Source organism: Motacilla alba, chromosome 17 (assembly GCF_015832195.1).
Source record: "Motacilla alba alba isolate MOTALB_02 chromosome 17, Motacilla_alba_V1.0_pri, whole genome shotgun sequence".
NCBI lineage: Eukaryota > Metazoa > Chordata > Aves > Passeriformes > Motacillidae > Motacilla > Motacilla alba.
In genome coordinates, this window is record NC_052032.1 from 7,347,244 (window position 1) to 7,362,466 (window position 15,223).

The window sequence follows — 15,223 nt, forward strand, 5'->3', positions numbered from 1 at the left end:
GAGCTTTTTGCAAAGCTGTTGTTAATGAGCTTGCTTAATGAGCTTTCTTAAATCTATATTTATACCCTGTATACAGCTGTATATAGATAGAGCAATGCCTAAAATATGTGTGGATTGCACACACATATGCCTGGGAAAATGAAGGGTGATTAACACGCATCTTCTTCGGTTATACCATGCAAGTATTTATTCGTTTTTCCTTGGAAATTGGAGAGATAAAAGATCCATTCTGGAATAAAATAATTCTGTGCACATGTGCTTGATGGTTTTGTTTATGAGCCCCAAGTATGTGAGTGTGTGTGTGTGTGAGACAGATGGTGTGTCTGTTTGTGAGAGATATGATGCGGGGATGAATGTCTGTAAAAATACAGGTTTCTTAAGGGCTTTTAAAATTTTTTTTTAATTTTTTTTTTTTTTTTTGAAGGAGAAGACAAAATAACAAATGCCTGCTCAGTACATTATTTCCCATGTCATGCTTTTTGTCAATATGACAGAGGAGCATTCCTGCAGAAGGCAAAGCTGCCCCCAAAAGTGAAGGGTGCTGCCCCCAGGGCTTCGAGCTGGGCATCGTGAATTCTCTTCAAGTTGTCAAAGTCCTGGGAAGTTTTGATAAGCAAATACTTTCTGGGCTCTGCCTCTTATTGGCTGTTTCTTCACCGCCAGATTTTGACACAAATAATCTGATTGAAAAATCAGGGAGGGGAACAGGGGGAAAAAAAAAACAGAGAGAAAAAAGGAGAAGTATCTATTTCAACTGACTGCGACCAAGTGAAAAAGTGGAAGAGGAGTCCCGAGAGAGGACGACGTCTCGCTTGTCTGGGGAGATTTCAAGGCAAATCCAGTAAAGCAAAGTCCCTCAAACAGGTGATTGATTTATTCTTTTAAACACTTTTAATTGCATTGGTTTTCTCATTTTTCTGATATGTTTTTCTAAGCTTTTTTTCCTCCTTCTTCGCTTGTGTCTGCAAATATGTAATGTATTCCATTGCCTCAGCCACTTTTCCTGAGGGCTCCTTTGTGGTAATAGTTCACCTGACTCATTTGAATCGAACCTTTTGGAATTATATGCCATGTGCTTCACTTTTACACATGAAAATGGTAATAGAGCAAAATATCAGTTGTGACAATGGTCTCAGGTAGCTGTGTCCCAGCCAGCTCCATCAGCAGGAGCTGTGGAGTTTTTTCTCTGCCATTGAGGAGAGGGCAAACTGTGTTTTTCTTTTTATTTGCTCTTTTTTAGGGCCAGACCTTAACATTCAGAGAGCAGCACACCTCTGCTGCCATCACCTGTGCCCGTTTTTGTAGATGACAATTCCTCTCCCATTCAGCATTTTTGCTTTGAATCCATCTTAAATTATTTTTCCACCCTTTTTTTTTGAATATAGGCTGATTAATCTAACAGTTTTTTAGCATATGGAATCAGCTATTTATAGGCGCTTCTCACATCACAAGATTGATTCAATCCATTAATGGTTTGCGAGTTCACATTGAAGTTGCATCTGTACTCTGAGGAGATCTGGAATTTGGGAGCTTGCACTGTGTAATTCCATCCATGGAACCCTAAGGCAAAGTTTCCTAAAGCCAGTGGCATTCCCAACATCACAGGGAGCTATGTGAGCTTTCCAGAGATCAAGTGCTGCAATTACAGTCTAAATATGTTTGTTTTTTTTTTCTGGATGTTGCAGCTATACCAGCATTTCTGTTCAACTTCTTTGACAAAATTTCCACCATAATTTGCTGCCCCTGCCACAATGTCCATAAATCCAGTCTTACCACAAGAATTAAAAATGTCCTGTTCTTTTTTCCAATAAAAAGTGGCATTTAAATTACTTGCCCCAAGTGCATTCGATTTTGCAAGGGTGGACTAGTGAAGAAATTATTAATTTTCTTGTAAAGAGGTGAAATTCTTTCAAATTTGACTTTATATTTAAAGAGTCAAGAGTCCAAAAAACCTCTTATTTTATTTTATTTGGGTTCTTAAACCACAGACACATCGTGTTCTGCTTGGCACGTTTTTTCTTCTAAAATGTAATCTTTTGAAAGAGAAACTATCCTCTATTTTTGGAAGCTTCACTTTTCCAGAAAAAAAAAAGAAAAAGAAGAAAATTTTAAAAAAAGCATGAGAAGGGCAATATTGAGATATAAATGTAAATAATATAAATTAAACAATGGAAAGGAAAAAGTGCTTTTTAGCCTAAAACTTTGTATGCTCATCAACTTATCTGAAGATGTGGTGTAATGTACTACTAGTGAGTTCCAGCCTTGTAATGCCAGTTACAATTTAATGTTTCACTGAGTGTAGCAGGAAAATGCATTTAGTCTCTACAATTAACCTTGGAAATCTGAAAACAGAATTACTTGAATTTAGAGGAAAATGCAAGTCAGCTTTAGAATGGAGCTTTCACTGCAAACTGGGTTCAGTGTGGCACAATCCTGCAAACACTGTCCCCACCAAAGGCTTCATAACCTAATTCACCAAAAATACGAATTTCCTCTAAATTACATCAAGGACCAGTCCTGTGGGTTTGGGAACTGAGAGCTGTTGTGCAGTGAAGTGAGAGTGAGGGCTTCATGAGGAGCACAGGATCCAGTAAAAGGAGGATCCTGGAGTCAGAAGCCACCCCTAAATTTAAAACCAAGCCCGTTTGCAATGTTTCAGTGTCCCGTTAGAGTTTTACCAGGGATGCTCTGCAAAATCATCCAAAAGCACTGCTGAGGGTGAAGGAGCTTTGAGTTTGAACATGCAAATGCTGGATCTGCTTTCAGGTCTGACTGGGGAATTTATAACTGGTGAAAGAATCCTTTCTAAGGTGTTTCAGGTGAGGTACCCAAAATAGTGAAGCTGCTTTTTTCCCCTTGGCTCCCGCTGTCTTTTCCTCAAGGCACATTAGAACATTATTATACAGCTGCATGGATGGCAGGCTAATAAGAATGCCAATTCTGGCCACCTGCTGGTTTTATATCCTGTCTTGAATTAATAAAAATGCCAGAACACTTCCATTTTGGATGGGCACTCCTTCCCAAGCAATAAATTCCCTTGTGCACTTACCAGTCCAGCTAGAAACAGCTTCCACAAGGGCTGAAATGAAAAAAGAAAGAAAGTTTAATTTTCAGCAAAAGGTTGAAGCTGAATTCTGTCAGAAGCTTCAATAACTCTAAAACGTAGCAGGGTGCAGGGTCCATTGTCTACAGCACTGCTTTTCCTGGGAAATACAGTGAGCCATTAGGAGCAGCTGATCTTTTGCTACAGATAATCTGGAGTTTCGAGGAAAAACAGTCCTTTTCCCTCCCACAATCTCTGCTTGTAGCTTTCCTCTGCTCTAGCCTGGTTGTGTGAATCACAAAGCCAGTCCAGTGCAGTTGTTAATTAACTCTGCTTTGGGTTCCCAGTTCCTTTTTTTTTTTTCTGTAAAATGGGGTGGGGGAAGGTGACTTCCTTTTGCAACGTTCAGTCCATTGAGGATGGTTTTGCTCAGTCGTTATCAGCACTCAGGATACTGGACCAAATTTGACTTTTACACGGGCTGGGGCAAACACATCCAGAAAGATTCTTTTTATTCATGGGCATCTGCTTTCAGGCACCACTGGAAAAGAGGGGCTGTGCTTAGTGCTGCCTGTACTTGGCATATGGGCACTGCTGTAAAACTTTGCTGGATTGTTTAAACCACCTATCTCCAGTCCTCTGATTTACCTGCTGAGCTGCCCAGTGCTGCCTCAGGATTCTTCAGGATTCTCCAGCCTGAGGGCAGGGAGAGTGGCTGTTCCAGCAGGCACAGCTGGATGCAGGCTCTCACCCTGCAGGTACCCACTGCCACAGCCTCCTCCTCCTCTACCCTGGAGGAAGCCCAGGGAAACAAACTGATTAATGTAGGCAGAGAAATCTGATGTCTGAAGTTTCCTGGTGTGAATACCCCTCATTGTGGACACAGGGCTGCCCCACCACATGGGAAAACCCCTGTGACAGGAGTGGAAATTCCAGGTTTGAAGGGTTTGAGGCAGCACTTTAACTCGGGGCAGGTGTATAATGCAGGGTTGGGCCAGTGCACAGGTAGCTCAGCTGGGACTGACCAAGAGCTCAGCGGTGCTGCTGGAACGGGAGGGACACGGGCTGAGCAGAGCTGCTGAAGGGTTATAACCCACTGCAGAACAGCCCTGTGTGTGAGCTGGAGCTATTTCTGTGCCTGCAGCTTTTCACTGGGCAGGGACTCTTTACAGATCTTTGAATAAACCTCATTAGAGAGTTCCCAGAGAGCAAAAAGCAGCCGTGTGTACTTCAGGGCCCCTTCCCTCAAGGGCCTGCTCATGGTCCCTCCTCAGTGCTGTTCTGTCCTTTTTCTAAAATTAAAGTCTGCTCGTGGCCTCAGCTTTCTATTATTCATCTCAAGCTACACGTAAATTTCTTGGAAAAAGATGAAGAAAAACAGGTGAGTCATTTCAGAAAAAAAAAAAAAAATGCTTTGAGCCAACAAGAGTTATCCCTGAATTCATGGATGGAACAGTGGGAATCCTGGACCAGATTTAAAAAGACAGCAGCATATCCAAAGGCAGCTGGGCTGGGAGCACCCTGGCAATCCCCCTGTCCCCAGCAGACCTGGCTGTGGGGAGCCCACAGCTTTAGGCACCACTGTAAATGTGGCCCTCAGACCTTTAAACAAAACACCACTGGGCTCTGTAATGATATTTAGCATGAAGGGGCAGTACAGGCACTTCTCTGGAGAACAGACCTCTGGGGAACAGACCTTTCCATCCCTGCCTGTTTGGGATTTCAGAACTCTCTGTCCTTGGACAGATATTTCATATCGTTCCTGCTTAACAGGTGCAAACTTTATGGATTTTGGGGGGTTTTCTTTAGTAAATAAGATCGTTCCACTGAACTGCTCTCAGGAAGGAGCAGAACTTAATAACAGTTTCCAGTCAACAGAGAGTCAGGACTTAAATGCTGACTTTTCAAATGAAATATAGCAAGATTTGTTTTTAGTGCCTCTATCCCAAACAATTACAAGGGAAAATGCAAATACACATGCAAATAAGGCACCGGCTGATATTGGTGCTCACAACATTGTCCCTGTTGCCACCCTGCCTCCATCAGAGCAGTTACCAGCCCCAGGGAGTGGGCACAGGGTGGGCTGGGTTCTGGGTAGCAAAGATAACACATGCATTGCAAGAGCATTTGGTATGATTAAATTTCAGCATTTTATGTTTGTCCCTAACCCGCCTTTTCAACGGTCTGTAATATTTGAGTTGGGTCCAGAAGGTGACTTCTCACCCAGCCCTCCTGCTCTGCCTCTGCTCTCTTGTTTGTCAGCCAGAACTCCAACTACTCAAGCAAGAGGAAAACCCTCCACACATCATTCTGCAGGGATCTTCCTGTCTCTCTCCCATTCTTGGTGTCGTTTCTATCATTGTTGTTTATATAATAATTTCACAGTAGGCCCCAGGCCATGGCTTGGGACAGGGCCCTTCCAGGAGCAGCACAAACACTCAGACTTTCTCCAGTGGGGATCTCTAACCTGTGGTTCCCTCTGTGTACTGCCAGGGAGGAGAAGATCAGAAATGCAGCCTGTCCTGTAGTCAGAGCAGGACTGCAAGAGACAGGTCCTGGCTTCCAACGTGTCTGCCACAGACAGTTTTGGTCTGTAACTCAGGTCTCGGGTTAAGCCTGTCCCTGTTTCTTTTTCTGTAATCCTTTGCCTCAGCCTGGGGTAGATTGTGAAGTGTGATTTTTACAGAGTGCACTTAATCTGAAACAAGTGGGAATTTACTCCCCAAGCCACAGAGGTTTAGCTGCTGTTTTTCTGTTTCATCCCAGAAGGTGAATGGAAGATGCCACGCTCCTTTCTGGTGAAGAGCAAAAAGGCTCACACCTATCACCAGCACCGCTGTGTGGAAGATGACCTGCCAGTGCTCCCGTGGGGTCCAGTCCCCTCTGCCTTCACTGGTGAGTCCGTCCATCCCCTGGGCTTGTAGGAACACACCAAGGTAAATCAATAATTCAGCAGGCAGCTAAGGGAGCAGGATGAGTGAGCTGAAGAGCATCCGAGGACTTCCACACAGGGATGCCAGTGTAAGGGCAAGCTGATCCCTTACTGTGTGTCCTTTCTCTGCACCAAATCCACTCTGATCCTCCCTTTGTTTCCTGCTGGGTTGCTGGGGAGATTCGAGCTATAAGATGCTGTGTGGAGTTGGTCACATTTGGGAAAATGACCAACTTCAGGTCACTTACAGCTGGGAAAAGAGCTCGCACTGGGTTGTCAGTGTTCTACAGGCTCACAACTCTGCCACCTCCACCTCTGGTTTCCTGTGCTCACTGCCCACATTCCCTCTGGACTGCATCTTCTCTACCTCGGTGTGTTACCATCTCTTCCTGGTGTTAACACCACCCAACAGAGCTCTGCCATCGCTGCTGTGCTCCCTCTGCTCCTACTCCTGCTCTCCTCCAGCCATGCAAGCAGTGGCAGGGCCAGGGTAATTATCTTCTTCCTTCAGGCACCATTCAAATTTTCTTTATTCAAATTTAGGATCAGTTTACTCTTTGTTCTAGCCCCGGCTATCAAATTAGAGTCTAGCCCTGAGATAAGTTTGATAAAAAAGAAAGGAGGTAACATTTTAATTTCCATTCCTGCCATCATCCTTCAGCCATTTGTTGTGTCTCTGGAGCAGTGGCAGGTTTTGACAAGAGATAAATACTGTCCTTCAGCAGATCTATCCCGTCTCCAGCAGAAAGGACACACATGTTGAACATCTGTCCATTTTAGATTCTTACTACAAAGTTTAACAAGGGTTGGTTGGTGTCTTTAGGGGCTGGGACAAGCATGGAGAAATAAATGGGGGTGTGGGCAGGAGGAGAAGAGGCTCAGTGCATAAGGACTTGCCTCCCCTCTCTGCTTCCCTACTTGGCTGTCCATAAATCCAAGTTAACAATACCCAGCTCTCTCAGGAGAGGGGTGGGGAGGTTAATAAGTTAGTGATTGTTACTTACCCACACAAACGGAAATGGTTTTAAATAGGGAAATTATTCTTACAGACACAATTCTAGGGTTGATTTTCTCTAACTGTATCAGGTATCAAGGATCCTGTCATCTCATCCTGGCCCCTCTGCCTTGCCTATCTCATCCTGATTGGAATTTCCCTTCCTCAGCAAAGGGCAGACCTTGAATGCTGATTGTTTTGCTCTGCACTTCCTCAGGGAACTGAGCATGGGCTGCTGTGTCCAGGCAGGAGTTCACACATGAGTGCAAAACTCACCTAAACAAACTCTTCTCGTAGCAGCAAGAGTGACATAACTGTGACCTAAGTGTGACACTGCTCTTCACAGCCACAGGAGACAGGACAGCAGAGGACATCAAGAAACAGGACCTGGGATGTGTGGTTCCAAAACAAGAAAAGGACCCACCTGAACTGAAAGAAGAGAGTGTCCCTGTCCAGTACCTGAGCAGGATGCTGCCAGGCCCTTCACAAGGTTGGCTACCCAAAACCCCAATTGCAAAAGAGGTCAGGGCTGAGCTGGTTATGGAGCCCCTAAAACTGCGCCCAGATTTTCAGTGAATGAGAGCTCTTATTTTGACATCAGTGGTAAAACTTGCCACAGGCAGAGCTGATCAGGAGCATTCTGTATTTCCCTTTCTGGTCTATACCAGGAAGAGTGAAGGATTTTGCTGTCATTCCCAGTGAATGAACCTCCCCACAGTAATGCAGCTCTGTGCTGCGTGGGTCACGGCAGGTCCCACAGGATACGTGTTCAAACTCCTCATCAAGGAGGGCTAGCAGGGGGCTCAATATTCCCTTAGCCATAAAATTTCCATGGCATTCTTTGCCATAAAATCTCCTCAGATTGAAATCAAAGTCACGATGGGAATTTTACCTGGGGAATCAGGATTGAATCAAGGAGAATTTACCAACTGCAACTCTCGAGGTGAGGCAAGATGGGGAACTTTTTAACAGGTGCCCAACTTCAGGCAATGGTGTGACACTCGCCTCTCCCTCTCCTTTGCAAACTCAGAGATGGCCATGCCAGGGCTGCAGATCAAGGACTGCACTAACACAGCGAGCCCCCCAACCTTCTACAAAGCTGGCTTTTCCTGGGATGCTTTCCACATGCCATACAGCTACCAGCAGATGTCTTCCAGCATGCAGTCAGCCCTGCTGGAGCACCCTGTGAGCCTGTATGGGAGCCACCTCCTGCCCAGCACCGAGCCCCCCCTGGATTACAGCCTGCATTATTCCTCAGACATGGAGACCTTCCACTGCGTGAAGTGCAACAAGGTGTGTGCTGGATGAGAACCTCTGGGATGGGGAGGGCCTGGAGGGATTTTCATGGCACACGTGAAGCATGAAACCCATTCTTCACTCGGGCACACCGAAGTGTGGCTCAGAGCAGGGCCTGCAGTCAGGAGAACAAGGCAGTGGGAATGCTGCAGTTCACATGAGCTCTCACAGAGGGGAGAATAGAATAAAGAGAAGGAATTGAAAACAGAGATGGAGGTGCAGCCCCCTCATGTCAGAAAATCACAGGGATTTTGTTTTGCAGGTGTTCTCCACTCCCCATGGGCTGGAGGTCCACGTCCGAAGGTCTCACAGCGGGACCCGTCCCTTTGCTTGTGAAGTGTGTGGCAAAACCTTTGGGCACGCTGTGAGTCTGGAGCAGCACACCAACATCCACTCCCAGGTGGGTGGCATGGTTCCAGAGAACCAGCTCTGGACCTCAGCTCTTGCTTAATCCATTACAGAGGAAGTGACACTTCCTAGGTTACAAACGTGATGCCTTTCCTGTGGCACGCAGTGACAAGGACAGAGCTCTAAAAACCACAGGCTATAGCTCTTGGTCTCACAAATCTCAGTTTGCCCTTCAGAATTCCTTGGAAGGCAAGGGAGGATCATTGCTACTCGCTCTGCTGTGCCTCACCTCCTGCTAAAGGGTGCAGGAGCTGGGATCACAAGATGGGATCCATTTCCATAATTAACCCTCCCTGCATTCCCTTTGTGCTGCACCCAGCATTATCAGTCCACGAGCCAAGGAGATTTGCTTATCAAATCTACAGTTCTCATCACTCTTCAAGCTCTGTCACATGTCTTGCAGCCTCAGACATCCCATGATTTTCCTTCCCCACCAGGAAAGAAGCTTTGAGTGCAAGATGTGTGGGAAGACATTCAAACGTTCCTCCACCCTCTCCACTCACCTGCTGATCCACTCGGACACACGGCCCTACCCCTGCCAGTACTGCGGGAAGCGCTTCCACCAGAAGTCAGACATGAAGAAGCACACCTACATCCACACAGGTGAGACACCAAATATTCCACGAGAAAACCAAGATTAGAGCTGATGTACATACACAGCCCCCAGACACAGAGCTATTAGACTGGGGATAAGTGTCCAGAAGCAAAGTCATTATTGTCATTATAATGACTGCAAAGTCATTATTCCATGTGGGGTGAGACAGCAGGAGGCTGAAGCACATCTGCCTGACAAGGAGGTGGCTGTTGGCCAGCCTGTGGTGCATGTTGGGGTTGTACCCAGCCCTGGATGCAGGGAATAGGTTGCTCAGCTGGAGAGGATTGTCCCTGGTGCTGGATCTCAATCCAGACACATCACTGGGAGGGCTGGGCTGGCAGCACCCTGATGCCCAAGCAGGTCTGACTCTGCTAAAATGCATTTCTGTCTTTGTTCACCTGTTAAAGTGTTGGTTTTTTTTTTTTACCATTTTCTATGCCCTGCAGGGGAGAAGCCCCACAAATGCCAGGTGTGTGGCAAAGCCTTCAGCCAGAGCTCCAACCTGATCACCCACAGCCGCAAACACACGGGCTTCAAACCCTTCAGCTGCGAGCTCTGTGCCAAGGGCTTCCAGCGCAAGGTGGATCTGCGCAGGCACCGAGAGACCCAGCACAGCCTCAAGTGAGGGGTCTCTGCTGGAGCTCCACCTTCAAGACTGTCCCCAGCTCCTCCATCCAGCTCATAAAGCTCCCGTGGTGTCCTGTGCTCCCCTGGGGACTGAACAAGTCGTGCATTGGCTTTGGTGTTTGGCACCACAGGGCCTTGCACATCCCAAAGAAACCTGTGGGAGCTTTCGCTTTTTGATTGCAACAGGTACCAGCCCAGATCTGACATCACCTGCTCAAGTGTAAATCCAGAGGAATTCCTCCAAGGTCACTGTTACTCTGGCTTTACACCAGGAGCAGAATCCAGTTTGTCAGGCTGCCCAGCTGGGAGGAGGGGACTCCTGGGCTGGTGGCAGCAACAATCTGTACAAAGCTGGTGCTGTAACCATGTTGTGCTCTGATGGTTGGGAAGATAAGCCCAGGGCATGCAAATAGATTGCATTCAGTCAGCTGTGTTCAACCTGGACAGGCCTTCTGCAGAGACTTGCCCAGGCCATAAATTCTGCCAACAGACACCTTAAAGTCATTTCTTTCAGCAGAGCATTTACTGTGATCAAATGACAAGTTAACTGTGCTGTATTTTTAGCTTGGAGTGGGAGGAAAATACTGAAGAAACAGCTCCTATCCCTAGCAGATAACAGGGGTCTCTAAATACATTCCTCAGGCACACCACGCTGCAGAGATCCCAAGCAGGCTCCAGGAAGAGCCAGACCGCAGCGCCAGGCACGAGCTAACAATCCCCGTGTCTTGGTACCATGGGAGAGTCTGGCTGCTCTTGGAATCAGGGCTGGTATGTCCCACGATATTTCCCTGCATGCTGGACATGCCAGCTTAGAGCTGTCCTGAGCAATCCTGAGTCAGTGCATGGGCAGGAGAGCCCCTGGATATCGATGTCAAGGGCCAGAGTTCTGCTTGCCAGGCACTCTCCTCTAGGAGGAAGTGACTGAGCCTGTACATGTTGGCAGAGCATGCAAGTACCTCTCAAGTATTATACAAAGAGAGCAGTGGTATTTCCTCCTTTTGCCAGGTCTAGGGCTTGGAGCAAAGCACTGGAGCAAGTAAAGAACCAGTTCCCCTCCAAGCTCTGCCAAATTCTCTCTCGATAACCTTTGGCAAGGCACTGCACTGGGCTTTTGTTTTTCCACCCCTCCTGGTGGCGTGGGGCCATTCACTCAGGTTTGTGGAGTCCCCTGAGTTCTTAACAGGAAGGACAAAGTATTATTGTAACATTATTATAACACAGACAAGTGTTTTCAGTTAATTGGGGCATTGTAGCAGCACTTGGCTCGCTCCATAACTGCATCCCTGAACACATGGCCTTGGACAATGACACCAGTGGGAATTACCCTGGGAACAGGCTGGAGCCATTCCACTCCAGGGGTTTATGAAGGAGTGCCCATCACGGGCAAAGAAAAAATGGTCCAGGTTGAAAATTCATGTATTGCCAGAAGAGAACTGTCCTCAGTTCCACTGCTGTAAATCCCAAGTTATTCTCCTAAGACCTAAAATGTTCTTGTCCCTTTTATGCTGTGCCTAAGCTGTAAGTCATTAATATGTACCTGGAAGCTCAAACCCAGAGTCTGTACTCCTGGCTTTACTTGTACACTGTAAATATGTATTTATACTTACTCTAATGTATATTTTTTTTGCACTATACCAGACAGTGACATGTACAGGCCTGCTGGGATTTATCTGATAAATCTGTTCCTTCTTAGTAACTGGGCTAACATAATGTATTTCATGTTCAAAACACTCATTTAAGGAATGGCTCACACCTGACTCTGGGGACACAGGCAGTGGGGATGGTGCAAAAGGAGAAGGGAAAGAGTCTTGGGTTGCTCTATGGTTTGAATGGGAATAAAGATGGAAATTCCCATGCAGGAAAGGGCTCCCGTCAGAGAGACTTTCATCCTGGAGACAGATTGGTGCAGAGCCCCACGGAGCCAGAGCCAGCCCTGCAGAGCAGGAGGGCACACCAGGTACATGGAATGTGTGTCCAACAGACAGTGCCAAAGCCCTCCAAAAATCCCTGCTGTCCTTCCCTGAGCCATTCTGGGGAAGGTGCATAACCTGTGACGGAGCTGGTCCCCAGCCCCACACACACCTGTGAACAGCCACACATGCACAAGCCTTGCTCAAGGTAAAGTCACTTCAGCTTATTAAAATTACTGCCCAAAATGCAAACTGTGTTTGTTATTCCCCTTGTCCTCCACTAATCTGCAAACAGAAATATTCAAAGAGGGTGTCAGCACGTGGACTGCTCGGGAGCAAAACCCTGCAGCCCCAAACCACAGAGGCACCCCAGCACAGACTTCCCTGGGGACAGCAGGGGTGTCTGACTCATGTAAAGCTTCCCAGTTTTGGCCATTTGGAGTCAAGTGCTGGCACACATCAATTGGCAAGAGTGCCTGTGACCACTCATAAAACCAAACCAGACAGCTGGTTCTTCTGAGCCTCGTGAAGAAGAGCTGCTGTGTCCATTAGATTTTAATCCTGTCCTTGATTCCCAAGGTACAGAGGAGCTATAACCTTCAATGGACAGCTGGAATCTTCTCTCCTGTGTGCTCCTACAGCTTCTCCCTCCAAACACAGCACACATCACCCCCGTCCTGTCTGCTATTTCCCCAGGACTCCAGGGAGGGTTACTGAGCCCAGACATTCCTGAGGGGCAGCTACACTGGAGGAGGCAGTGCCAGGAGAGGACTGGTGCTGTTAACACTTAGCCTGGTGCTTGTGAGGAGCCTGGGAAGCCCGGGGAGCCCATCCCAGGAGATCCAGGGACGACTTAGACTGGAGGGGCAGCGAGGGGAGGAGCACACTGGGATGGCTGCAGGCAATGTGCTGCTGCAGAGCTCAGGAGAACCCAGCTGTGGCCAGAGCAGTGCCGGGGATGCAGGCTGACCCATCCCCACAGGCAAAAGCAGCGTATCAGAGACACAGCCCATGCCTCAAAGGCACCAGCGAGCCACAGACAGGAGGTGGCAAAAGGCAGGAGAGGACAGGGAATTAACTTGCAATGTTTTCCACTAAGATACTACAGTTTCTTCCTGTTGAGTAATGAGTTGCCACTTTTAGATCACCTAATGCCCAAGCCCTGGCATCGCTTGAGGCCTGCGGATGCCAGCAGCCCAAAGGAAAAACAAGGCAGAGCCCCACTGCCCCCTCTTCCCTCCCAGCACAGCACCAGCCGTGGGCAGACCTGCTACAAAGGGCAGGCAAAGGGCTGCCCTGATCCTTGGAGCTGCTGAATCTGCACCACGGGCACCCAAGGATGCTCAGCACCCCTCAGGAGCAGGCCATGGCTGTCACCAACTCCAAACTGCTGAATCTGCACCCAAGGATGCTCAGCACCCCTCAGGAGCAGGCCATGGCTGTCACCAACTCCAAACACACCTGGCCTTGCTCTCCAAACATGCAAATCCTCCTCAGTTCTGATCACTCTGGTACGGCCCCTTTCTCACCACCTCCCCTTGTATCACAAACATTCTGGTCAGTCAGTCAAGGAAACAGATAGCAAAAAGCAAAATCTCAACTAATCTCTGTGGCTGAAGAAAGAGCTGATTGTTTTTGCCTCTCTTTGAGCTGGCTCTGTACTTCCCCAGTCCCCTTCACACCTTCTTCCCTTTATTGCTAGGGAAAAATAAATCCTGGTCTCTGGGCTGTTTTGTTTAGCAAATGAGGGACATGCAAAGCACTAACCCCGGGCACTGTCAGGAGGAGAGAGGTGCCTCTGTGTCTTCCAGACAGCCTTGAGGCACTGAGAGCAGCAGCCCAGAAGAGCTGTGATTAAGGGTGGATTTCAGTTTGGACACGGGATGAATCCCTCTTCCTGATGAGGACAGAGCCAGGGGACACCCGCAGGAAGCAGAGGGGTGTTCCCAGCCAGCACAGCATTAGGCTGGAACTTATCTTCAGGTTGTAATAACCTCACAGACTGCGATCCTGGAGAAGGCAAGATCCTAAAGCTCTCTTGTGTTGGCAATTGTTAAGGCAGCCCTAAACAGAACTGAGAGGAAGGACAGGGAAGGATTAGACTCCAGTTGGGTGCAGGTTCTACTGGTTAAAGGGATTTGCTGCATCTGCTTCCTTCCCGCCTCAGACACCACAAGAAGGGGTTTTCAGTGAAAAAAAAGATAAGAGTGGAGTCCCTTGTCCTCACAGCAGGTTGCTCCCCAGTCTCAGGTGATGGAGACACAGCAGCAGTTTAAATCCAGCCCATCAGCAGAGAACACAAAAGGGAAACTTGAAGGTGTGGGGCAATCTCCCAGAAATAGCTACATACACATTTCCTTGCACAGGGAAAACATTCCTGCCTGCCATTAAGGGGCTAACATGGGACTGGATATGGAGCTCATCCTGCAGTGCTGCTACAGAATAACAAAACAAAACAAAAAAAAAAAGCACATCATAAACCATTTTTAAACATTTAATCTGCTCACAAAGCAGAGATTTCCCCTGCCTTTTCACCTGGAATAGCATATCCACTGAGAGGAAGCAACCCAGAACAGCCACACAAAAATTATTCAGGGATAGTGAATCTCTGTGCTGGATGAGAAGAGAACACAGATCTCTGCAGAATTCCTGGCCCACCATCTTAAAACTAACAGTCACCATGGACACACACTGATCTTAAGGCTGCAACTCTAAACTGAGACTTAAGATCTGCCACACATTTCCTGCATGACCTTGGGCAAGACTTGAGTGCTGGATTTCTGAAGTTGTTCAGCACACTGTGAAGCTCTCAGAAGATCTTCACCCCATCTGTGAGAGGAGGATAATCATTCCCCCTCTCCCCTTCATTTCACTTGTTTATTTCAACGGTAAGATAGTCAGGGATGAGACTGCTCCTCCTTATCTCCCACATCCAGCACCTCACACAATGGAGCCTTGATCTGGGCTGGAACGCCCAACTGTGGCAGCAATAACCAGTGATAGGAACTGAATCCAGCAGAGGCCCAGATATAGGATATACTGAATCCACCCTCGCTGCAGAGCTGGCTCAGCAATCCTGCAGCAAGCCCAGAGACCCTGCGTTGAACCCACTAAACTCAAAACCAGCAGAGGAACAGGGCGAGCAGCAACACAGGGAGGATAAACCAGACAAGAGCATTTTGACTTGTGAATAATATTGCAGGGAGAGAGACAGAGCTGGATATGAGCTGTGAACATCCCACTCAGTGCCCTCACTTTGAACGTGCTGCTTCAATCTGAGCACTCCTCAATCTGGTCCTTGGGCTGATTTTGACCTGTGGGCCCAAGGGGGATCTGTGTTACTGTACCAGCAAGGCAGGCAGAGAGCAGAGAGTCCTCAGGAATGGGGAAATCTGGGGCTGGGGAGGAGCTGAGCGTG

At 47.6% G+C, this 15,223-nt stretch overlaps 1 protein-coding gene across 3 annotated transcripts; it reads left to right on the forward strand.

Moving 5' to 3' along the window:
• The first annotated feature begins 417 nt into the window (after positions 1–417).
• GFI1B (growth factor independent 1B transcriptional repressor) lies at positions 418–14,825 on the forward strand. Of its 3 annotated transcripts, XR_005259268.1 has the most exons (8): positions 422–864; positions 5,810–5,938; positions 7,316–7,459; positions 8,000–8,262; positions 8,528–8,665; positions 9,111–9,276; positions 9,715–10,081; positions 11,755–12,360. XR_005259268.1 is itself a non-coding variant. In XM_038156136.1 (7 exons), exons 2-7 carry the CDS (start codon positions 5,824–5,826, stop codon positions 9,891–9,893), a joined length of 1,005 nt encoding a protein of 334 aa, XP_038012064.1. In that variant the 5' UTR covers positions 418–864; positions 5,813–5,823; the 3' UTR covers positions 9,894–14,825. The 3 variants fall into 3 exon arrangements, 2 of the variants coding, with proteins under 2 accessions (XP_038012064.1, XP_038012063.1); XM_038156136.1 differs by having other exon boundaries at positions 418–864; positions 5,813–5,938; positions 9,715–14,825; XM_038156135.1 differs by having other exon boundaries at positions 9,715–12,380.
• The last annotated feature ends 398 nt before the right edge of the window (positions 14,826–15,223 follow it).